The following is a 25,426-nucleotide window of genomic DNA, read 5'->3' as shown; positions in this document are numbered from 1 at the left end:
TTTCACTACGTCCCAGTGAAACTAGAAATCCGTGGTGTGCTTCCGATACTAACAAATCCATTTTATTGGCCACTCTGGTCCACCTTGCTTGATCTTGTTATGACCTGATGTACAGTACCAATATGATCCAACATGCCCAGGCCTCCAATGTGGGTCAGTGTACAGGTTAGTACCTGTATCCCTCTATCTTGTTATCTATCTCACACGGTTGTGTTTTCCTGGGATCACGTCTCAGCTCTTTCCGTTGTGGTGCTTGTTCCTCTACCTGCGTACGAGTTGGCACAAACTCACCAGTAGTACCGCAAACACGCAAGTTGTGTCTCCTTATCTGCAGCTTCCACCTTTGCTCGACAGGCTCGCCTTTATTGTGCTTACTTTGCTTCCAATGTATGCAGGGTTCTATTGCGCTCTGAATACCAAGTCAGTTACAGAGGCCCAGGCTGTGCCTCTATATGCCTGCAACTGTTGCACTGTCCAGCATGTATTTTGTATCTTTGTGATCGTTTTATGTAGAGTTTTGCTCTGTGTCCCCTCAGCGATGTCCAATTGTGCTCCTTTCAGGATGTGTCTTTCACGACTACTTCGTTGTGTGCCGCTGCCGATTTCGCAGGCAGTGTTGGTATACTGGCAGTCGGGTATGCACCGATCCTTCTGTTCCTTACTCCATGTGGCCCGATGAGGCCGCGGGGTTTTTCCTTTGATTCTGTTTGATGTGCGACTCCGATTGCTTACAGCGATATCTCCAATGGCAGGGTACGCCACCCCGGGCCATCTGTTGTGCTTCCACACTTAGGTATGGACAGTCACTCCGTGTATGCTCTCTGCAGTGGCTCCAGTGTCTTTCAGCACAGTGAAATCAGCCCACTTGTAACACTTTGTTCCAGTGCTGCGTTGACTGCAGACTGAAGTGTTATACTGCTTTCTACAGATCACAGCCATTTCTTCTAATCCACTGGCCCGCCGACAAAATCCTTTGTTCCGGGCTGGTCGCCATCTTGTCGCTTCACAGAAGGGACGCTGCTGATGTTCTCTAGTCCTTAATTCCCGGTCAGCACTACCATTCACTGCATTAATGCAAGCATTCTGTTCTGTGCATATTCATGGTTCAGGAGCTTCATCTTGCTGCAAAATAGCCAATTCTAATAATATTTTCACACCAGGAACATTCAGGATCAGCAGGAGCACTGTAGAACATTGTCCTATCGCATGACCCTGCAGACACGCCCCCCTTTGCCATCAAGAGTTGTCAAGCATTCTTCTCTCAGCTGATCAAAACAAACAACTACGTGTTGAATATAAAGGGGATGAACTCGCCCACAAAACGGTCACTGGTGGCTAGGGAATTCCACACGGGTGGGTTTGATGTGCTATTTCTTCAAGAGACTAAATATGCCAGAGTGGAGGAAAGGAGGGTCCCTGGGAGGGTACTGGGACAGCAATATTGTGGGGCGTCCCTTTGAGAAAAGCTGGGGTAGGTATCCTTATGGCGAAAGGTATAAAGATGGAGGTCACAAAGGTTTGGGCGAATGAGGAAGGAAGGGCTCTCCTGATCTCAGGTTTTATAAACAAGGTTGGTTACACACTCGCTACAATGTATTGCCTAAACCAGGGGTAACAGAGGTATCTGCTGCAAACGCTCCCAAAGGTGATGCTCGAAGCAACAGGTCCCATAATTCTCGGGGGCGACCTAAACATGTAGGCAGACTTCCGGAAGGACAGACAAACCCGGGAGGGGGACACAGAAGAAGGGCCTCGGCCGGTGCACAGGAGGTCTTGGGAATGTTGGAGGTTTATGGGCTACAGGATATATGGTAGCCCTTAAAACCAGAAGTTAGGGGGTATAACTTCTACTCAGCCCCACATGGCACGTTTACCAGAATCAACTACATCTATATATCAAGGGGTCTATGGGAGGAGGCGCTGTGCTCAGAGATCTGGTGCTGGTGGACTTAAACTGGCTAGGGATGGTACCCAGGGCCTCTAAATGGAGATACGACTCCCCCCTACGGAAAGACCCGGTGTTTAACGAGGAACTGACCAGAGAGATTGTGGAATATTTCAGGGATAACGATAATGGGGAGGTTTCTAAGAGGCCGGTATAGGAAGTAGGGAAGGCGACATGCAGGGGGGATCCTGATCAGGGAGGGGGCCTGGAGAAAACGAGAGCGGACAATAATAGAAAACAAGCTACGAGCCGAAATTGCCCTTTTAGACAGGAGAGCTGGTAACACGGCAGAGGGGAGAGAAGGGAGGGTCCTGGAGGCGAGAAGGAAAAGGGAGGAGTTGCAACTCCTTGAAGATGGGAAGGTGATCAGGAAACTGCAGTTCCTAAAACAAAAGTTCTACAAGAAGGGAGACAAGGCAGATCCATTGTTAGCGGCGAGACTAAGGGAACAGCAGGTCGATAGGTGTGTTAAGGCCACAGAGGAGGTGGGGGAAACGGAGGACCGGGGGGAGCAGAGGGGGATTTGCGAGGTGTTCGTGTCATTCTACGAGGACCTGTATAAAACAGGGGTCGACCAAGACCCTGCAGGGACAACCAGGTACCTAGAAGGGATTTGAATGCTCTCCAGGGAGGAGGCGGAGGCACTGGAAGCCCCTATTACAGCTGAAGAAATTAAGAGGGCAGTGTCAGGTGTTCCCACGGGGAAGGCTCCGGAAGAAGATGGTTTCTCTGCAAGCTTTTATAAATCTTTTGTTACCCCCCTTCTCCCATTTATGGTATAATTGTTCAACGATATAGTTGATGGGGGGAAGCTCCAGAGACCTTCTCCCGAGCAATGATTTCTGTCATACCAAAGGAAGGCAGGGACCCACAAAAATGTGCATCATATTGCTCCATCTCGCTCCTTAATATTGATGCTAAAATCTACACTCATGTCCTGGCAGCGAGACTAGAGATACACATGCCCCAACTGATACTGCTACGCTCACCCGGTCTCTGCGGAGGCGTTGGGGCACGGTTGCAGCCCTCCTGGGGGCGAGGTCGCTCGGGTCTGACTTCGCCCTCTGCGCGTATGTGGTGACTGGTGGTAATAAGTGATGCTGCTCGGAACTGCTCCTGCGTAGAGAATAGGGGGCGTGAGTATGACCGCTTGTGCGCCTGATCCCCTTCCAGACCCCTTATCCCAAACCGTGGTACCCGTGGGATGCGCTGTCCCTGGAAAGCTCACCTGTTAATTAGTTTTGGTGAGTACTCCATCCTGCTGCTTCTGGCAATGGCGCTTGTACGATCTGGACCGAGTTCCTTCACTGGTCCCTTGCACGTGGTAGTCCAGTCCTGCTGCGACTAAGCCACTGTACTTCCGGTAATTGTTCCTGTTTGCCTTTGTCTTTCCTTGTCTGTTTTTGTTGTATTGTAAAGTTTGTTGTCTTGTATTGCTATCCGTTCCGCTTTTGATGTTTGCTCTTTTGATTTCTTCCCTTGCAGGTGATGTTGCCAGCCCGGCAGAAGCTGGGGAGCTCGAGGCGGCAGCCGGAGGGAACGAGGAACGAAGCTGCAGTGGTACAGTAGCTGGTAAGTTGTTAACTAGGGGGCGCGCAGGGTTCAAATGCGGCGCGACCCTAGGACGGATGTTCCAACCTTGTCTTTCTTCTTCACAGGGTCCGAGTTTGTGGATGCAGAGCACGGTGCTGCAGCGCCAGGATCAAGATCACTGGATGTCAGGAGATGAGTCTGCAGATGAAGCGATGAAGCACCGGTTTCCTGGAGATGAGTATGCAGGAGGAGAACTGGTTTCAAAGGTAAGTAAACTGGTCCAAGCAGTGGTGAGCATCACGTTGCGCGCAAGTGCACAGTAACGCGAAGCACCTGCCTTAAGGATGGAGCAGCTTATATAGCTGAGCTTCTGAAGCCACGGCCACCAGGTTTGCTTGTTTAGTATTTTTTATGCGCGCCAGACCCGATGGTATAAGGGCGCAAGAGCATAAGAAAACGTACAGCTTGGTGCAATAGTTACAAATTACAGAGTGTCAGTAGTGAGCAAAGAATAAACAGTGCAACAATTTAAATTAACAATATGGAAGTAACAGTTGTAAGCAAGATCAGAAATATATGCAGGAAATGTATACAATAAGAACAGATTTGTGCATTCATTTGTCGTTTGTCTCTATTAACCAACTGATCAAGTTTTGCCTGAATTGAGTGAAGGATTTTTCCATTCTCAGTGATGTGGGTAACTCGTTCCACAATTGGGCTGCTTTGACAGGAAAGCTGGATCCTCCAATAGTGGAGAGTTTGAATCGGGGTACCTGAAGGCGATTATTATTAGCTAATCTAGTTAGTCTGGAAGATGTGGTTCTAGAGAATCTGTCTACTATTTATTGTGGGGCTTTGTTGTTTAGACTTTTGTATGTGAGGAAAGCAGTTTTAAGTCTAATTTTCTCAAGGGTGGAAAGCCATTTGTGCTTCCTTCTTGTTTCAGAGATATGTTCTCTCTTAGGGATATTCAGTGCGGCTCGAAGAGCATTATTTTGCTGTATATGTATTGTATTGATAGATTTGGTCGCTCCAATGTAAAGGGCATTGCAGTAATCTAGTTTGGAGATAATCAAGGCTCTGGCTAAGGTCATGCAACTGTTCGGGGACAAGAATTTTTTTCCTGCTCTAATAAGTTTGCATGTATAAGCTGTTGATGAGGCTAGAGTATTTACCTGTTTGGTGAATGATAAAGTAGAGTCTAAGTATAGACCTAGCGTTTTTACTTCCTTAGCTACTTGTATAAGGTTCTCATCAATGATGAAGGACAAGTAGCTTGCGCCTAGTTTGTTGAGAAGGGGTCTAGTACCCAAGATGAGAAGCTCTGTTTTCTCATCGTTCAAGCAGAGACCATGCATGGGCATCCATGCCTGAACGATGCTGTAGATTCTGTTCACCATTGCTAGATCCTCACTGTAGTCCCTGGTAAGTGGCAGAAGGATATGGGTATCATCTGCATAATTAGTGTAGGTGATACCCAGATGGTCCAAGTCATCAAACAAGGGTTTAGTGAAGATATTATATAGTGTTGGTGAAACACATGAGCCCTGTGGCACTCCACAAGTGATGGGGATAGGGTCAGCAGCTGCAGAAGGTGAGAAGACCCTCATGGTACGATCACTGAGAAATTATTGAATCCAAGCAATAGCCTCACTGGAGAAGTGGGCTGTTGAATCCAAGTGGTTGCATAAGACTTTATGATCCACTAGGTCGAATGCTGCAGATAAATATAGGAGGAGAAGTAATGCAGGTTTTCCATTGTCTCTTAGTTAATCTATTTGGGCATTGAGGTCAATAAGTGCGGTTTCGGTGCCATGTAAGGGACGGAAGCCGGATTGACAGGAGCCTAATAGCTGGTTAGATTCTAGGAAGTTATGGATTTGGATGTATGCTACCTTATCCAGAACCTTCAGCAAGAATGGCACAGTTGTAATCGGTCTATAGTTGGTAGGTATAGCCGGGTCTAAAGTTTGCTCTTTGAGGAGTGGGAGCAGCCAGGATTCCTTAAGGTTGCTAGGAATAGTGCCAGTGGTGCAGGAGGCATTGATCAGCTTAGTGATAAATGGAGCTAGATCCCTAGCAGCATCTTTAATCAATTGTGCTGGGCATAGATCACCTTTGCAATTGGAAGGTTTGAGACCAAGTATTACTTTCTCAACCTCTACTATGGAGACATTAGAGAAGTGAAATTGGGTGTGGGGTTTGGTTTTGGAAGGTGCTGTTTTAGGCGGTGAGGCAGTGGCTAGTGACTCTTCCTTTAATTCTATTTTCTTTTGGAGGTTTAGGACTTTTTTTGCTAGCGCATGCTGGATTTCAGAACACCATGTTTTGTCTTTGACGCAATTATCTTGAACTGTTATGGGGTTTTCAAGTTCTCAGAGTATGGAGAACAGCTCTTTCGTGCTAGAGTTGGCTTGAGTGATTCTATTGTTATATGTCTCTTGTTTAGCTGGGAGGATCTCTTTCTTATATTGAGATGAAATGTTGGTTAGTTTCAGTTTGTTTTCTGGAGAGGGTGAAGTTTCCAAGTATTTTTGCATTTTCTTTTTTCTAGTCTGAGGTTTTTTAGGTGGGGGTGAACCAGCTGTTCAGAGGATTATGAGGTTTAATATTTCTGAGTTTTAAAGGGGCGATGTTATCAAGAGTTGTGTACATAATTATGTTGTATTCTTCAACTTGAAGGTTTGGATCTAAATAAGCAGGTTAAGCATTGAGGGTAGGCAAGATACCAGGGATTATTTTTATTTCTGGTAAGTATAGGTGGCGCAAAGAGTTTTTGTGGGGTGGGAGTTTTAGTATCTAATGTAACAGATATCAGGTGGTCGTCTGTCCAGATTTGGGGTGAAATAGTTAGGGTAGAGATGTTGCAGTTATGGTCGGCAACCCAATCTAGAATTCTCCCTTTGTTGTGAGTTGGCTCATTCACTCTTTGGGTGGAGCTCAGTTCCGTTAGAATGATAAACGCAGCTGAGGTTCAGCCTCCCTGCCACACCCTGCCACACCCGATGAGTCAGCAAATGGTTGTTCTCTGGAATAAAGGCTTTCAGCTCCTGGAAAAAATCTTTATATGAGCCTGGTGCCAAAGGCGCCAGGACTGAGTCCAGCCAGGGCCCCTGTGTTAATGGGGCCCAAAGGGACATAGGTGAGTCAAGTGACCCATTGCCCCCATCACTAGATGGTGTGGTTTTTGTGTTCTGGGGCCTGTGGCTATGACACACTCTGATCAAGTGGTCCTCATAAGGGGACGCCAGAGGGCAGATACATTTCGGAAGACCTTGCACTTGATCAATGAGGCGAGGGACATGGGGGGGATCCCATACTCCTATTGGTTGATGCAGAGAAAGCCTTCGACAGAGTATAGTGGGGCTTTCTCAAGGAGGTGCTGGGCAAAGTGGGTTTGGATCCTAGGTTCATACAAGGCATTATGGCAGTTTATGGTTCCCTTCCGGGCTTGCGTGGCAGTCAATGGTGGCTTCTCCTGATGGTTTGCCTTGAGTAGAGGAACGAAACGGGGCTGCCCCCTGTCTCAGATTCTATTTGTGCTCTCTTTAGAACCATTAGCACAGAGAATTAGGGATGATCCAGTAATTGAGGGATTTGTGGTGGGGGACAGGAATATAAGGTTGCATTATATGCAGACGACCTGCTTCTTCACACGCAGAAACCCTTAACCTCTGTACCCAGGGCAATTGCGCTGATGGAGGAATACAGCGATATCTATGGGTTTAAGATTAACAGGTTGAAATCGATACTGCTTCCGCTGGACGGAAAAGGGGACGGGATATAAGGATGTTTACCCCTTTGGGACTAGTGATCTGCCGCGACTCATTAAGATACTTGGGAATTACCCCTACAAGGTCCTTGGAGGACCTGTTCCTGGTTAATTTCCCCACGATCCTAGCCGGATTCTGGGCAGATCTGGAAAGATGGGATAAATGAACCATCTTGTGGCTCGGAAGCCTTAACACCCTTAAGATGGTGTGATTTCCGAGAATCCTTTATGCATTTCAGATGCTCCCGATCTGAATGCCCGAGACATTCTTCCGTGAAGTAAGAGCAGTGATGTTGAAATTGTTCTGGCAGGGAAAAAAGCCTAGAATATAATTTGATGTCCTTACCGTACAGAATGACAGGTGAGGCGTGGGGCTTCCCAATTTGAAACTGTATTATAAACATCGTAGTTATGAGTCCTGATCCCACACCTCAGAATGCGGAGAGAATATAAACGGATAGGCCTGGACAATCTGCATCTATCTCCCGCTTCAGTTGGGGAATGGCTGTGGGTCCCTAGGAACAAACTCCCCCGTAGAATTCGTGACCACCCAATCCTGGGTACAATTTGGTAAGTATGGAGAAAGAGCACAGATATGGAAAGGGTGACGACCTGGCCCTCCCCATTGAGCCACTTATGGGCACTGGAAAGATGGGATGCTATCCCGGATCCAGGGAGGTTTCAGGCCTGGTACAAGGCGGTTCTCGAGAGAGTGGGTCAACTATACATCCGTCACCATAAGCGGACCTTGAGGGGGAACTGGGTCTTGGGACATTTTCCGTTTTTTCATTGTATATGCAAGATAATGCGGGTTAGTGAATCGGGCCAGATTAAGACAGTATAAACATGAGAAGAGGGGACCCACATTATGGGAAGAGAAGACCAGGGGAAGAGAGAAAAAACCTTTGGCAAAAGTCAAGAGAAGACCAGGAGGGAGGAGGGAAGGAAGGCATTCCCCCAACTTTTTTATACTGAAAAACCAGCCTAGAGAAGACCTGGGGAAGGGAGACATTCATCCAACTTACTTGTATTGTGGAAACAAGCCTAGAGAAGGATAAGCGAAGGAGGATCTTCAACCATCATTGATGAACTGCCCAAATACCATCCACAAGGAGGGAGCCATCCTTCACCAGTGTATCATCTAGTTTATAGTTTTCTTTGGAGTGTAAGGGACAGAAATAGATTTGGGACACAGGACAGTGGACTATTTGATTTTAACGAACATTCCAAAAAATCAGCCTTAGTGTCATTTGGGGCGGGGAACCCCCTTTTAGTTATAGGGACCGATAGGATTCTTCCTTATTTTTCTGTTAAATGTTAATGCTCACAAGTATGAATACAAAATAGAATGGAGGGTGGGCAGCGCTATGTTACTTATCTGTCAATATTGTTACTTCAGTGATTAATTGAAATATCTGTTAAAATCATCGGAGCGTATTCGAAAAAACCTTGGCACAAGGATATCAAATATACACCAAAAAGTTAAGGGTTATCCCTTAACTAGCTATATGCTCTCGTATTGTCCTATTACCAAGTTACAGCCTTCTTTGAAAACGTATAAGAACGTTATTGCTTCTTCAACATTAGGGCGGTCCTTAAATCATAGTTCATAGGTCCATGTAAAATAACCCAGTGTCTCTTTTATTCCTTCATAAAAGGCAGTAGGAATCCAAGAGTGTCCAAAAGTAGCCAATGCATTTCGGAGCCAGGTCCGTCTTCTGGGCTGGACACCAATGCATTTCGGCCAGAGCCTTCATCACGACGCATCTCATAAAATTGAAACAAACTGTACTCAGGCCAACTCTCACAATGTGAGAGTGTGCTTAGAACCAGCACAGATGGGTACCGTGGGCAGTTGAGCAAAATCACGATTTGGACACTCATGGATTCATACTGCCCGTCCAACTTTTTGGTGTGTATGCTAACAAGCATGCCACCTCTGTGTCCCGCTTCTACTTCTGCACCCTTACAGAGTGCAGCCCTGGAACCACCACCACTTTAAGTCCCACCCACTTTCCTTTCAACTCCCTCTCATTTTCTGCTCACCCCAGACTGCCCGTCCAATTTCCCCACTCACCTCCTCTTGCCTGCTCCGCGGGTTTGGCCCATCCCTCAACACGTAGTGTGCACTGCGGAGAAGACGTATCACACTTGATTATGTGCCATTTCTTTCCACAATGCGCTCCGGGTGCCAGGAAACCTTTTGTAACCCCCCCGCCCCTCCCAAGTGCTCGCCAAATAAAAACCATTAAAAGAATCTATCCTAATAAGTCAGAAAGCCTTTCACCTTGCCTGGTCGAAAAGAATTAAGGAATCCTTATTGATGCCAACCTCTTCATGACTACACAGGTCTCTGCATTGGTGAAATTGTGTTTCATAAACTCCTGTAAATTCAAATGTCGAATCCCTTTTTCTCTTTTCAGCACACAAGCCACTGCAAATGCATTTTCTGCCTCCCATTTGATTACAGGAATAAGATTGGTCTGGGCCTGCCCGAACGCCAACTGACCAGATTGTAGAGGGTTCCAAAGGCAGCTGCCGGTTGCTTCAAATATTTTACAACTATATCATCTCCCCTGACCTGAACTCTTTGCACTGGCCCCCAATCAGAAGAGTAGTCATATTGAAGGCATTCTCTTATGCACAAGACCATCTATGGCTCTAGATAACCTGTCTCTTCAGTTTTTCTAAAACCATACCGTCCAATAAGATCTGGTTCGATGTACCTCCCGAATGGGTTGGGTTCAAAAACACTGAAATCAGGGGTAGATCTTTTCACCATTAAGCAGCAAGTCATAACACACTACTAGCCTCCCTTCGCTCAGAGTTCAACTTATTGTTGTTCAAAAAGAGGCATTAGATCTGAGTGTTCTGAAAGTAAAGCTACTCAGGAGTCCTCTTTTTCCTACTCTTCATTCATCATCAGTTCTTCCTATTTTGATTTTAGCGGTGATAAGCATGGTCTACAAAACCCAAAATATAAATATGAATAGATTTTAGCAGGTCCAAGGGCAATGAATAACAGAATAGTGCTGCAATAATCCATAATTCTGGTTTTAAATCTATTCAGACTCACTTTTTCTTAATAAATACAGACTATTAGTTCGAGAAATGTAGATGACATTAATCCATTCAAATTCCCTATTCAAACTGAAAATGTGTAGTCAGTGACATGGGAGCCACCTGTAAAAGAGCACATTAAGTGTGCTCAAACTGGCCTGGAAAGTATTTCGGAACTTGCCTGCTCGGTGACGACTCCTGCGAGATATAAGCACCACCAGAAATCGGGGATGAACATCGTCCACACAAGCCCATTCTTGCAGGGGAGTCTCCGGGCTGCTTTTCTCATCATCGGACGACTCGTTGTAGTTCACCACCAATTCTTCTATTTGGACAAATCCCTGTATTACTGGAATGATCCAAGAATCTACTTGACAAGTCTTAAAGAAAGAAAAACGTAAAAATAGAACTATTAATTCAAAGCGATTCAAGAAAAATGTCACATTCATTTGTTATTATTTGGGTTGAAGACAATCACAAGGACTATTGAGGGACTGTTTTTTTCTTGGACTGAGAGCAGGTCAACGATAGCCCAGAAGTCCTTTAAGACGTGCTGTACCTACAGTCGACTGACTGTGCTGGCCTGATGGTAGGCTCTGGGATTCTAGATTAAACATTTTGAAGAGGCTTTTCCCGTGGCACCCCAGTGAGGTAAACAGATTTTACTTGTAAATATTTCAAAGTAAGAACCTTAAGTGAACAAAGATCATGAAATTTGGATTTTGTCGAAATAGTTTTGTTGATTGTTTGCACAAAGCAGAACATTTCAATAAATACAGGTGAGGATACAAAATAATAGGACTAAAAATACAACAAAAAATGCTCTAATATAAACAATTTATAAAGAAATTGGCAGTCAACGGATAATCATTCACCGTAAGCATTTTACCTCATTTGCCAAGACAGGAAAATCAAAACATGAATGTTGAGGAACCTGAGGGCGTTCTCACTTCTTTTCCCCTCGTTTCCTCCTCTCGTGTGGCCAGGGAAAGGCCATTGCTTTTGGATCCAGACCCTGGGGGAGGGTATGCGAGGAGATCACCTGGGTGGAGGTAACTTGGGGCGTGGGGACAGGACATCCTTAGGTGAGACATGGTATCCCCCATTTCCTTTTCATAATGAACCCTCTATCCCACAAGCCTTCATGGGCTATTGTCAGCCCCTTCCCTGTTCTGCCAGTAAAACATTCCCCAAGTTACAGCAGTTAAGTACTGGGACGAAGCAGAGACCAACTAGAGAAGCCCATCGACATTTTAACTATACACACACATACCGACCTCAGCTTAGTACTGAGTTGAGGAAGAGGACAACAAGAGCAAAACCAGACTAAAGTTTCCATAGTGGGAGGTCTAGTCTTTTCTGGACTAATCATGGTGGCGGGAACTTTAAAAGCTGACATCCTTGTGGAAATTAAGTCGGCTTTGGAAGCAGAACAAGGGGGGGAGGTCTGGAAGCAGTGCTATGAACTGCTGCGTGCAGGCAGACCTCTCCGCATCAGCGATGTGGCAAGCGCAGCGCTCCCGACCTGAGAAAAGATACAGAGTTTATGCAGCATGAAGCAGTACTGAAGGATGCAGGATGCTGGTAGTAGAAAGCAAGAGGGAAGCCGGAAGGACTGTGCAATGCGGTTGTGGACATCTCTAGTTGCAGTAGGACCATAGCTGGGTGAGCGGAGAAACTGAGAGATGGGAGAAACGGAAAAGAGAGCCCATGGCTGTCAAAGACCTTGCAGCAAAGCTGTAAGCTCCGACCAGTGAGTGTACCAAGAAAGGGGAACACTGGGCTGGCAGGCGAATATGTAAAGCAAATAACGACCAGTGATTTAAACTGAACAAAGCATTGTACCGCTTGGATGCTTGGCCGCTTAGCCGCGGCGAGCTGGCGGGCAGTTCTTTTGCTTATATTTTCCATTTTCCTTTTGGTTTTGACTTGGTTCGTTCTGTTGTGAGCTCCCTGTGTTTTTTGAGCTAACGGATATTACGGAAGTGATATCCTGACCTTAGGCCTCTCTCACGTAAGTGATATTCATTCTTACTTTCTGTATATGGGCCCGTGATCGATTGAGTTAAACTTTTACAACCAAGAGGTTATTGAGCGTTTAGTTCACATACTGCTCAGTGGAGCGTTATCGTAGTTTTCACCAAATTGTGTGGGTGTTTGAAGTGTTGTGCTTGGTCCTACGTTTATGTCTTACCTGCCTTACACTCTTAAGTCTAATATGCCTAATGACACAGGGCTCCCATGCAGTCCGGCTGCAAAATCTAGCGAAAAAAACAAACATACTTTTTTCTTACGTCCCGAAAAGTCATTACTTTGACGCCTGTTACTCGCACTCCTCCAATTAACCGTGATATTCGTCTGTTCTGTGCAAAAAAAGCTGATGCCATACCAGCGCCCCAAAACCCACAAAAGTCAAAGTTTTCATCAGTTGAGACGGATACTGAGCACAATATCCAAAATAGGGATCCAATCACATTTTTGGTGCCCCAAAAGCAGGAGTGCCTGATCAAACCATTTTGACAATACCTCAGACCCCAATAAAAAGTATACAGAAAAAAGGACTTTTTCAGTATTGGAAGAGGTTACAAATCACATTGGACAGTGTAAACCGTCTGCTGACATTTTTCTTCATGCTAGTGTGTCAAATGTCTCCGATTATAATGCCCCATGTTCAATGGACACTACTAGACAGGCACTAGACGAATCATACATTCAACCTACGTTGGCCGATGAGCAGAATGATAAAAGTAAGAGCAGTCAATACAGGAATAAAAACAAAAACAGTCTCCAAAGCTTTCTCACATTAATCATGAAATGCTGTGACGCCCCTCACGAGAAATATGATTTATCATGTTCGAGTGTTCTAAACATTTTTGGAGACGTGGCTGCCCTAGAAGACATTACCTCAGGTGACATAGATCAAATTGAATTCCTCTGTGATCACAATTTATCCATAGTACGGTTGTGGATCAAATCAGGACTAGTACTTAACACAATATGGAAGGCAAAGATGGATCTTTTCCAGATGGGTTTCCTTATAGCACAAGACCCGGCACGTTTGGTCCAAGATACAAAAGAAATTAACTCTACATCAGAACAAGTGAAGACAGCTAAACAACTGGAACCAGCATGCCAATGCCCTTATTGTGATATGACCATAAAATCTCAGCAAGCGATTGATTCAAGGGGGAAATTATAACCATCAATTGAAGGAAATAAAAACCAATTCTCCCTAGCCAGCTGGAATAGAAGGGGGTTTTCACATCTGCAATGGGTAAAAGACAGTATACTAAAGGAATTCAACATTGTAGTTCTCCAGGAAATATGGATGAGGCATCCTGCAGTTTGGGATGATCATGCCATTGCTTTAGTACCAGCAGTAACTGCTGATAAAGGGAGACCTACTTCGGGACTATTGATAGCTGTCAAAGTAAGAGCCTGCAAATTTCATCTTGGGCTTCCCCAAATAACTTTCTTCAGCTGGTCAAAATTGCCCACACCATTCAATCGCTGGCCTTAATAAATATATATCGAAACCCTGCAGGGATTTCGGATGACACCTTTATAAAGACCTGGGGAGCCTATTAGTAATAATAGCTAAGTCTCATAATATCTCTGCTACATTTGTGATGGGCGACATAAATCTTAATTGTCTTGATCAGAGGAATGGAAACATCAATCAGAGCACTTGAAGATGGATGAATTTTATGAAGGATGTAAATCTAAGAATGGCCAATGGTGCGATTCAAGGAGATATTCCGGCATGTTGCACCTGGGAGCGAGGTAAATCGACGTCCATTATAGACTATATCTATATGAGCGAGGACATTTTCTCAAGTGCTACTAAATTTGAAGTTGTTAAACAATCTGCCAGGAATAACCATCTATTAACCTTATTCTGGACCACAATAGCGCAGCAACAACCCAAGAATCAAGTTTGGTCCAGACAGACATTAGTTGCAAATAACGCTAAAACGTGTTTTAGATGGTCTGCTAGTAATTTAGCAGCTTTAAATGTCTCCCTCATGAAACGTCAACTAATGAGCAACTTTGATTCATATCTTGACATTTTGGACACTTTCAAAAATATCCAGATCACTAACACTAAAATGGGGCTAAAGCACACTCATGTGTTTGATCTTCTCAAACAAACGAAAGCGGCCCATCGTAGAGAGATTAGATTGCTAGCCAAATGACCAACTGAAGAACGAAAAACGGCCATTAAATTGGCTAAGTGTTGTTATCAAAATTGGACACGTGCTAGGAAAGCCAAGCTGTTTCAGGTAGACAGTGAGATATTTATGTCAGCATGCCTCAACAAAAACATGGCGCAAATATGGGCCCTTTTAAATAAATGTATATCAAACAACCAGGTGACATGCCAAATAAATGGGGTCTCCGAAGCACAATGGCTCGCTCACTTGACACAGTTATATGCAGATAAGAAATATCTGTCATATAAATACATAAGCCAAACCTCTTCAAGGTGGCAGTTAGAATGCTCTGAGGAAATGATTGAATAATTTATCAGTAAATCATCATCATCGCGAGCGGCTGGTCCTGATGGACTAAATTATATGTTCAAACCAAATCCAAGGCAATGGGCTATTTTTCTTAACACCTTTCAGCACATTCTCAAAACGTGCAATATGCCTAGCTCGTGGCACTCCTCGCTCATTGTGCCGATATTCAAAAAGGGCAATCGCGATGACCCCACGAGTTATCGCCCAATTGCGTTACTTGATGCGCCAGGAAAAAAGATTTCTCGGTTGGTATTAAGGGATTTCAATCAATGGACGCAGCAAGTTAAGCAGCAAGACCCCCACCAGACAGGTTTTGTGCCAGGCATGGGTACTGCTGTTAACCTTCTTACACTGAATGCATTGAAAGCCCAGGCACATGCAACAAAACATATATTTTGCTTTTGTCGACCTCCATTCTGCCTTCGATTCAGTTTTGAGAACTAAACTGCATAGGACTTCATGGGGATGGGGACAATGGGAACACTGGTTCCATCTAGGACGGAGCCAGTGTTTCCATTATCGTCTGCAGGCGGGTGCCGTTACTCCCACCAGGTCAGACCTGACAGGAGTGACACCTCCCGCCTGCAGAACTCGTAATCTGCCAGTCCGGAAACAACGGTGGCAGGAGATTTACCGCCACCGTTGTTTCCGGACCGGCAGGGTCATAATGAGGCCTAATGACTGTATTGCATAAGAAACTGATCATTTGTCAAAGCCAAGAGAGTTCAAAAGGTGCTGGGTTATATACAGTGTGTTAACCCCAGTTATATAAATGTTCCTACTTTTCCCCTGGATTTAAATACAGCTTCGCCAGGCGGGGTTTGAAAGTTAACGCTGGATATTTAATGTCATAGTCCAAAAGGGGGGGCCCATATCGATAAGAATTGGTGAACCTTCCCTTCTTTTGCTGCGGTAATCTTTTCTGCCACCAGTACATCCCAGACCTTAATCCACCACGGCGAGGGGGGCAAGCCCTCTGTTGACTTCCGTTGGCGGGCAATTGTGATGCGGGCCACCAGCAACAAGTGCATCAATAACTTCGCCCGTGCACCAGCTTTCGGAAACACTTCCTCATATGGAGCAGCCAAGAGAAAGGTTTTCAGACACATCGGAAACATGCTGCCAGTGATAGGTTCTATGGTCGCCAAAATGGTTTGCCAGAATCTCAGGGCATTCCCACACATATGGTAACAGGAACCCAAGGCCCCACAGTTTCGCCACCAAGATGGGGGGGACGAGGCCTGGAAGTGGTGTATCTGAGCTGGGGATAATACAAACACTATTCATTTCTGATGCTGACATCCCTACACATTGTATGTAGTTAAACGTGAGGGCAGGTATAGGTTTTGGACACAGACAGACGTTTGCTTTGGACTTCCTGACACATACTATTCTTAGTTTTCTTTAGATAGGAAAAACCCACCTTAGTATAGGGCAAGTTGGGTCTTACGCCACCCTGCATTTTGAGTTAATAAATGTTTGTGGAGAAAACCTGAACCTATTGTTTGTGTCTGCTTCATAATGCCTTCAAAGTACAAAAAGGTAGCAAAAGATAGACAATACATAGTAAATAGACCAAAAGGGACCAGCAACCAGTTGATCAAGTATATCATTAATTGAAAGCCAAATGGATTTATAATATACAGCAGGACCTCCCACATGGATCTATGTGGGAGGTCCTGCTGTACCTTACCATTTCAAACTTGGAAAGAACAACTTGATCCTGAAGAAGCCAGTGTCACGGTCTGGTTTCTTCCTGGTCTTCCAAAGTCTTAGAGTTTGTTTAATTCCTGTTACCATCAAGGCTATGGTGGTGTGACAAATCTATGAAATTTGCCCTCTCTCCCAGGGAGCACCCCCTTTGAGACTAGGGAGGTTAGCCTGCTAAGCTTAAGAGCTCCTATGAGACAGGGCAAGCATGATCCCTCACTGGTGGCGCCTCCTCCACATTAATGAACAGGAAATCCCCAGAAAGGAATACAAGGTATCCTCCCTCATCTCCAGTTCCCAATATCTTTGTTGGCCATATGGAAGTTACTGTATGAGAATGTGAAACCTCCTGTGAGAATAGCTGGTATGGTGTCTGACCCTCTGTATTGGCTTGAGAACAATGGATAATCACACCCCCTGGAGGAGTTGGAGAAAAAGAGCCACTCAGAAGTGCAAAGGAAGAGAATAGAGTGTGCAGTGCTGGAGAAGGCCGTTGACGACCTATTGGGCGGCGTGGCAGGACAGTAGGAGCGTATGCCGAGCCTGAGGGACCACTTACAATCCCTGCCAGGCCATGAGTCAGAAGCCCCCTGCCCAGAAGAAGATGATTGAGGAATTAACACATCCCGAAAAGCGGGTAACCGGGGTGCAGGGACTCCGTTGCCAAAGTCCCGCCAGAAGCCAGTGGGAGGAGAGATTAAACTGCACTCGTCATGGCATTGGCATAGAAGGGGCTACTGTAGTTCCTACAGTGTGGGGATCCCTGCCCCCACATGTCCTGGGGGGTGGGGGGTGAGAGGGAAAATAAATAGCTTCTTTTTGAAGTCAATACATTTCCTCAACCACTATCTGTTTATGGGCTTCCGGGAGTCTATATGGTTTCAGATGAACTACTTTATCCATAGGTGTTATAATGTAGTGATAGGTGCCTTCCACTCTCTCTGGTTTCTCTGAGAATACATCTGTAAACAATGTAATTACATCTTTTAAATCTTCTTTTTGTTGATTAGATAGCTCTTGGGGATTTCATTCAAAGTTGTCCATCTCTTCTGGTACCAAACAGGATAGTATCACAGTATTGGTGGAAGACAGGCTTTCCTTCCACTCTTAGAAGAGATTTACATGATATAGATGGACCTTCTGTTTCTGGTCAGGTTGGACTACCTTATAAGTACAGGTTCCTGTTCGTTCCAATATTTCCTATGGCCCATGCCACTTTGAGACAAGCTTGTTTTCCTAGGTAGGCAAGAGGACTAATACTTTTAGTCCTACGGAAAACGATCTTAAGCTCATCTTTTTGTCGTAGGTGGATTTTTGTTGGATTTGTGCCTTTTCCATAGGAGTGTAGACTAGATTTCGAAAAAGTCTCATATGCTCTCGCAATTTTATTTATTTATTTTGCATTTTTAAAGCGCGCTCACAGCCCGTGGGCATTGAGGCGCTGTTACAGGAATTGTGTGTTTTTTCAGTTGCGCAATTGTTTTTTGTTTGTTTAGTTGCATATTTATAACACGCTTGAACACCCACAGGTTTCTAAGCGCGGACCCGGGGATCGAACCTGTGTTGCTTCAGGTCATCTTGCTTCCAGGGCGCGCACGTTGCCGTTAAGCTATCCTCTGGTAGCAGTTTGCGAAAGGGGAATGGGTGCCTCTTCTCTTTCTTCCCAGGTCTCCCAAAGCATGTCCAGGACATCTCTAGGTTCTGTGAGAAACCTGAAGGTGTCTCACCTACTAGTGCCCAGGTGGTCAGGACACAAGAGGATCACCTGGATCGGGGGTCTTCGGGAAGTGGGAGTGGGACACTGAAGGGTGAGATGCGGTATCCCCTTCTTTATAACACCTTTTACCCATCCTATTGATATTGATATTTTATTTTTATCTCGCTCATACACGTGTTTCAGAGCGCGACGAGGCAAGGGAGGGGAACAAGGGAGAAGAAATACAACGATCTTACCAGGCCCAGTGACATTGACAACGCGCAAGTGTGGGGAAGACGGAAGGGGGAAAGTGCAGGGGCGAGGGAGAAGTGGAAAGTGCTGAGCATAGGAATGAAAAACAACAACAAATGGTAGTGCAGCCAGCAAGTGCTAGGTTAAAGGTACAGACCAGGGGTGTCTAATAAGTGCAGGAAAAAGGGGTGGGGGGCGCTACAGGGTTACAGATACAGACCACAAAGTGCAAGGGTTGCCAGGAGTCAGTGCAGGTGCATGGCAGGGTGGGCAAGTGCCTGGGCCTGAAATCAGAGGGTAACAAGGTGCACAATCCCTAAGAAGAACAGATCGACAGGGGACAGGAGGGGAGAAGGTATCAGGTAGGATACCTAGAAACTCAACCCACCCCCCCCTCCTTTCCCGACACAAACACTTTCTCACGGACAGTTCACCGTGAGCAACGGACTAACACCAGAGCCGTATATCCCAACACAAGGGTCAGGCAGACTCAGGCAATTACTGATAATTACACACACCTGACTTCCATCACACTTCCCGACACGAATAAAAGGCAGAGCACGAAAGCACACTGTGAGCAAGGCAAAACGCACAAGGAAGTAGTAATTCAGGATTGGCAGTTTAAAGTGAGGAGAAAGGTGGCGAGGTTGGAGAGGATGACAATGAGGTATTTACCCTTGCCCTTTTCAACATAACACTGCGACTTTCAAGAAGCTTCAAGGAAAAGAAACATATGACCGGGAATTGCAGCTGACGAGCAGTGTAGGGTGTGTCAAAGGTACACAGGGCCCTCCTGCATTGATAGCCAAGGTGGGAAGAAGCGATTGCCATCGTGGTACTGTCCTTGACTCTGACAGAAAAGCAGCGCCAAAGATTTCAGCACAGTCGGTGAGTTGGAGAAACTGATAGGAGACCGGACTGTGTTGTGCTCAAGGTTGCAAGTGGCACCACTGTATGAAGAAAGAGAACTCGTATACAATTGAACTTTGTAAAACTGGGAAAAGGTACCAGATACAGAGTGGTCCGGCGCCATCTGGGTGCTCACTCGAAGGTCTCCGTTTGGTGCCAGAGCGGGGAAGAATGATTGCACTGTGAAATCGAAGTGGTCCTGCAGCAGGTTACGTTGAATCCCGGGCACATTTGAAAATCTTCTATTGTCTAAACTGAACTATTGGCTGAGGGGGATCCTGCGTGAACAGTAAAATAACCGAGAAGATTCTTGTAGCAAATGTGAACCTGACTGAGGGGTGCCTACAAATTGAAGTTGGTTTGAAGCAGACTGAGGGAGGCTAATAACGCAAAAAGAATCGGAGCCTAGCTGAGGGGGATACAGGGTGAAAAGTAAATCGCCCAACGTGAATATTGAAAAGGAAACTTTTCTTTGTTGTTCATGATAAATCAGGTCCTCTGAGACAAGAGACTTTGCACAAAAAATACTTGGGCACAGAAGGCCCTGATGTTGGTGAAAGAAACTGTGACCTTGTGCCATAGAAGCCCAGGAGTGTGCTGTGCTTGAGTGACCCGCCTTGTCCCGTGCTAAAAACGTGGGGAAGGGGGGCCAATGGCCTAAACATTCTGACTTACCATTTTATGAACACTTCTTTCTTTTATTATCCCACATTATTTTATAGCATGGCGGTAAGGATTGGCAATAGTTGTTTTTTAGTATTGGCCCTTTTTATTTGACTAGACTCAACTAGGACTGGATTATTATTTGATCGTTGTAGCTTGCTCCCATCTTAGATTTAGGTTTAGATATGCGTTTTTCACTCCCCTGATAAAGTTCAACAACCACCTTTGAACTGTGATCACATGTGTCTTTCTTACTTTGATGCCATACCTTCCTTACAGTTCTCTACCATACAGTAGCTCCAAAGGAGAGAATTCAGTAAATTGCTGAGGGGTTTTTCTCACTCCAAATAGTGCCCAGGGGACCATACGGTCCCAGTCCTTCCAATCTTCATCTACCAACTTTCTTAGGATAATTTTAAACATTTTATTGTATCTCTCTACCAAACCATCTGTTTGGGTATGGTACACTGAAGTTTGTAATGTGGTAATATGGAGTAGTTCCTCGACTTCACCCATGAGCTTGCTCATAAAATTTGAACCTTGATCCATCAGGATTTCCTTAGGAAAGCCAACCCTGGAAAGATACAGTAGGAGGTGCTTTAGAATTTGCTAGGTGGTGTTGTTCCGCATAGGCAATGCCTCAGGGTCTCGTTGCATAGTCGACTATCACAAGGACATATCTGATGCTCAGTCTATATGTTTCTAAAGGTCCAATGATGTCCGTTCTAATTCCTGAAAATGGTACTTCTATGACTGGTAAGGATTCAGAGGGGCAAGCAATGGGATGTGAGTACTGGATTTCTGACATATTTCACACGTCTGAAAAAGGTTTTTATATCAGCATGGATACCTGGCCAGTAAAACTTTCCACTGATATGTGTCTGGGTTTTCGATTGTCCTTAGTGTTCCTCGGTCAGGTGGGAATGCGCAAACTCTAGCATGAGCTTTCTGTGAGCATGAGCTTTCTGTGAGTTTTGGAGATTGCTAAATTAATTTTACTTAAGCCTTCTGTGGATGTTTCTTTTCTATATAGCAATCCTTGTTTTAGGAAGAAGAAAAGACTTCCCTTATCTAGACCTTCTCCTTCGGGATAGCTTGTAAAAAAGCCTCAGAGAGCAAGTGCATTTCGTGGGGCGAAGGGCCAGGTCGGGATAGAGGGTAGGCTCTTCTTCCCTTTTTTCTTCAGTGTTAGATGGTCCATCAGCTTCCCCAAAGCCAAAAGGTACCACCTCTCTCAGTTTCTGCTGGTTCAATTTCTTTAAAATGAGGAAATAGAGCCTTTTCAAGAATCCCTTGGGCAGTTTAGCCCCCATGATGTACTTTAAATGGGATTTCACTATGGTTCTGTAAGAGAACCTTTATGTCTCCCAGGAAGTCAGGATTGATGACGCCTGCTATAAAGTCTATACCGAACTTCCAAGCCAGGCCAGATTTTGGGGCCAATCCCATAACAACCAGGAGGGGGGTATCAAAACTAAGTCTGTGGGAATCATTCCTCTTTTCCCAGGAGGAATAGTAGCCTCTATACGATTACAGATATCGAAGCCTATTGATTCTTTGGTGACAACAGAAGGGTTGGAGGCTCTATAACTAAGCTTCTGGAATTGTAGGGTTCCCCAATTTGTTTCAATTGACTCGCATCCCACTCCTGATACCACATGTAAGGAAGGCATGGTATCAACAGTAAGACAGACAAGTGACCACAGTTCAAGGGTGTTTATTGAACTTTCACAAGGGTGTGATAAACGCTTCTCTAAACCGAAATCTACAGTTAGGAGAAAGCAACGATCATCAAATAATAATAATAATGCAGTCCTAGTGGAGTCTTGTCAAAATAAAAGGGCCTATAGTTAAAAAAAAAAAAAAACGATTGCCAATCCTCTTTAAAAAAAAAAAAGTTATTATTTTGTAACAACACACCAAACATTACAATAATTGGGACTTCCGTGTTTAGGTTTAACAACATAACATCACAGAATACGCACTTCTGCCCCACTCCCTCACGCCCCATTAACTCGAGCCACTGTATCCATGTCATCAGCCTGTTCTTCTTCAGGCGGGTCTATTGTCATTGTCTTTTCCGTGTCATCATCACTGTGATCGGACTAGGAGGGGCCCGCCATAGTGTCCTCCAGTTGCCTCCATTCGATTAGGGGTCCTACCTCTTCCTCACCTTCCCTGCTGACCGCTTCAAACCAAGCAGCCGTTTCTGCCTCTGCCCACTTCATAAGGTCAGCCCACCACAACTCTATCCTAGGCCTATGGGCTGCCTTCCAGCACATTGCAATCCTCCGTTTGGCCAGGATATAGGCCAGGTCCTTCATCTTACTAATGTGCTTCAGATTACGTGGTCTAGGAAAGCCCCCAAGCATGCATGCCCCAGGCCGACTCCACCTCCAGCTTAATGCCTTTTCCTGCCAAGCGCATCTTCAATTCTGACCAAAACCTTCCCACCTCCGGGCAAGCCCAGAACATGTGCAACTTCCCAGCTTCCTTCTCCCCATACCTGGGGCATCTCTGGGTCAAATGGCCACCAAACCTGGCAATTTTACTGGGGGTCAGATATGCTCTATGTGTGGATCTGTTGGAGCCTAGCGTTCCAGGACACTTTCTTATGATGTCTTTGGGCTCTGTCCCATAGCCCGTCCGACATAGGTTCCCCCACCTCCTCCTCCCAGAGTTGTCTCAATTGGAGCAATTCCTTTCCCACCTTGGACCCTAGTAGCTCATATGCGGGATATCTCATGCCCACCCTCCGAGATGTCACATATCGTCTCCATGGTGGCATCCGGCTGTTCTGCAAGCACGGCCGCCGGCCACTTTTCTCGCGCTCGTTTAACAATTCGGGATTAGGTATAGCGCCACCAGCGGCACCTGCACAGCCTTGCCATCTGGCTTGGGTAACCACACTACCTCTCCAAGGAAGGAGGGAACGGGTTCCATGCACAACAGCCTGGTTTCGGCTGTTTCTTCTTCAGACAGCCGCCTGGCCACATATTGCAGTTGTCCCGCCAAGTAATATAACTCAAAATTCGGCAGGTTTATTACCCCCTATCGCACAAATTCTGCAATTTCCAGAGAGCCACCCTGTTCCTGCAGTTATGCCAAATAAAGCCCCTGCACAAGCTGTGGAGACTGGCGAAGAAGCACCTAGGGATCACATACGGGATATTTGCAAAGAAGTGTAACAGTCTGGGCAAGACTACCATCTTAATCAGAGCAGCTCTCCCCATCATGGCCAGGGGTAGTCTGGACCAAAATCCCATGCTATTTTTAATGCTTTCTGTTAGAGAGAATTCTCTGTAAGGCTAATTTCCCAAACCTAGTGAGTCCCCCAGCAGCTTTGCTGGATTTTTTGTGGTTTATTTTTTTCTCTCCTGCTAAGAGTGAGATTCTTTTGCTCCCACCCTTAGACATGATTTGAGGTGTTCCTTTCACTTTCCATGTGTTTTATGGGCTATGGGGTCTTTTACTCCATAGGGTCTCATGTGTTTTTTTATGTGGGTTACACAGCACCCTCTGTGCCGTAACCCAAGGGTGTCGTAGCGACCCTCCAACATAGACTCCATACCCTGGGACTGACTACTGTCTCCCAGGGCCTGTAAAGTCACCATTGGCTTTACTAGTCCCAAATTATGAATAGAAACCAGTACAAACCATCATATTGTGGACGTACTGGTCGGGGCAATTCGATTGCCCCGGGGTCTGTTGTTCGAGGGGGCACGTCTCCGTCCCCCCTGATCAAGTTATGGCTGGTGGCAGTGGATACTACTTTTTATATTCGACCGCAAATATATCTCTATGGGATTTTCCCATTGTTCGAGGCTACCAACTTTAATTATTTAATTCTTATAGCCTCGAACATACCGCCGGTTTATTTATTTAATATTAATTCACCGGTTGGTATTTTTTGCCAGAACTCGATTCTAAAATGGCGTTTGTGTTCTCTTCTGTGACTCCAACCCAAGTCGAGCCCTTTGTTCCACTTTTTGGCAGGCTTCTCCACAGAAGCCTCCAAAAGTGGTGCCACTCTGTCTGGGCACCACAGGGGGTGTGGGAAGGGGTTTAGGCACCCTGGACTGAGTTACCTTGGTAACTCAAGTCGCACTCTTGTGTGATTGGCCCAAGTGGTTTAGCCGGCCGGCTCACCACTTAGGATGTTTGATTGACAGATAGGCTGAGTGAATGGGGGTGTGCTGCATAAAAGCAGGGCTTTGGGGACTGGAACTTCAGAAGTAGCCACAGGACCTGAGAATCCGAGGAGGGAGAAGCTGAGCCGACCTGCAACGACGACACCACCGGTGGAGCCCTGCTGAACCGTCTCACCACTTTTCCCCGACGACAGAGGAGATCTCCAGTCCGGAGAGTCTTCTTCCTTTGACTGGTGGGGATAACCAGTTTCGCCTTCTTTTCACCTTCCTGGAGCATCTCGTGGCCGCCTTGCCCGTGCCAAGCACCCCGGCAACCGGAACACCACGGTTTACCACTACCGCGAAGAGAAGGGTAGTGCCTTTTAACCGGAGAACTCAGCGGCTGGTTTCTTCCCTGGCAGTCCAACGACCTTCATCTTTCCTCCACGGCGAGACCTCTTCTTCCTCTGGACGAAATACAGACTTGCACCTGCAGCCAGGAACAACTGCCCCTGCTGGAGCTTCCTTCACACTTAAGGTACTGTGTCCCGGCTGGCTTCCCTTGCGACAGACCGTTCGGGGTGACAGTAAAGCCTCGACTTTCTAACCTGGGCTAGCCTGGGACAACCTAGCTAACGTTTCCTGACTTTAATTTCATCCTTTTTGTGCAAACCATCTACAAAGACTCTTTGGGCATAACCCCACTGGTGAACCTGGACCCCTTCTGCTTGCTCTATCCAAGAGTGGGCCTTGCAATTGACTTCCTTGCTCTCCAGTAGAACTCTGCCTATCCTGCCTTACTGTGGTTCTTTGAAAAAGTATTGGAACTTGTGTGCTTCTTTAACTCTGCCTTTTTCCCTTCCTTTCGTTACTTATTAGAGTGTCATCTTATGTTAAGCGCTCACCTCTGTCTGAAAATAAGTGGTGTTTCTCACTAAGACTTGTCTAATAAGTGAATAGGGTTGTATATATATGATAGTGACTGTGTGCTGAAATTACTTACTTCTTTTCTTTGCTAGTGTGATTCACAAGTGTGTTTTTAAATAAATAATTATATACTTTTACACAAAAGCTCTGGTCAGTGTTTGTTTGTGCTACTGTGTCTCTGTACCTATTGTGAATACTCTGCATACTGCCTAACTCTTCTTGAGGGAAGTATGACTGCTCAGCCACAACTACCAAGTGAATCTGTGTGGTACAGACTGCTACCAAGTTGGTTTACTGCCAAACAGC

The 25,426-nt window shown here is 45.7% G+C and overlaps 1 protein-coding gene across 3 annotated transcripts in view; it reads right to left on the bottom strand.

The window, feature by feature from the left end:
- INPP5F (inositol polyphosphate-5-phosphatase F) overlaps positions 1 to 25,426 on the bottom strand; it is a 2,244,937-nt gene that overhangs the window by 1,213,267 nt on the left and 1,006,244 nt on the right. For all 3 annotated transcript variants that reach the window (XR_011268751.1, XM_069611942.1, XM_069611943.1), the window contains exon 8: positions 10,492 to 10,690. Coding sequence is in view for 2 of the 3 variants with exons in the window: in XM_069611942.1 (XP_069468043.1) it covers positions 10,492 to 10,690 (199 nt within the window). In the remaining variant the exon portion in view is untranslated. The remainder of the gene's footprint in view (positions 1 to 10,491; positions 10,691 to 25,426) is intronic.

Source organism: Ambystoma mexicanum, chromosome 8 (genome assembly GCF_040938575.1).
Source record: "Ambystoma mexicanum isolate Mex_15411 chromosome 8, UKY_AmexF1_1, whole genome shotgun sequence".
Classification (NCBI taxonomy): Eukaryota; Metazoa; Chordata; class Amphibia; order Caudata; family Ambystomatidae; genus Ambystoma; species Ambystoma mexicanum.
This window is presented reverse-complemented; position numbering and strand designations above follow the sequence as displayed.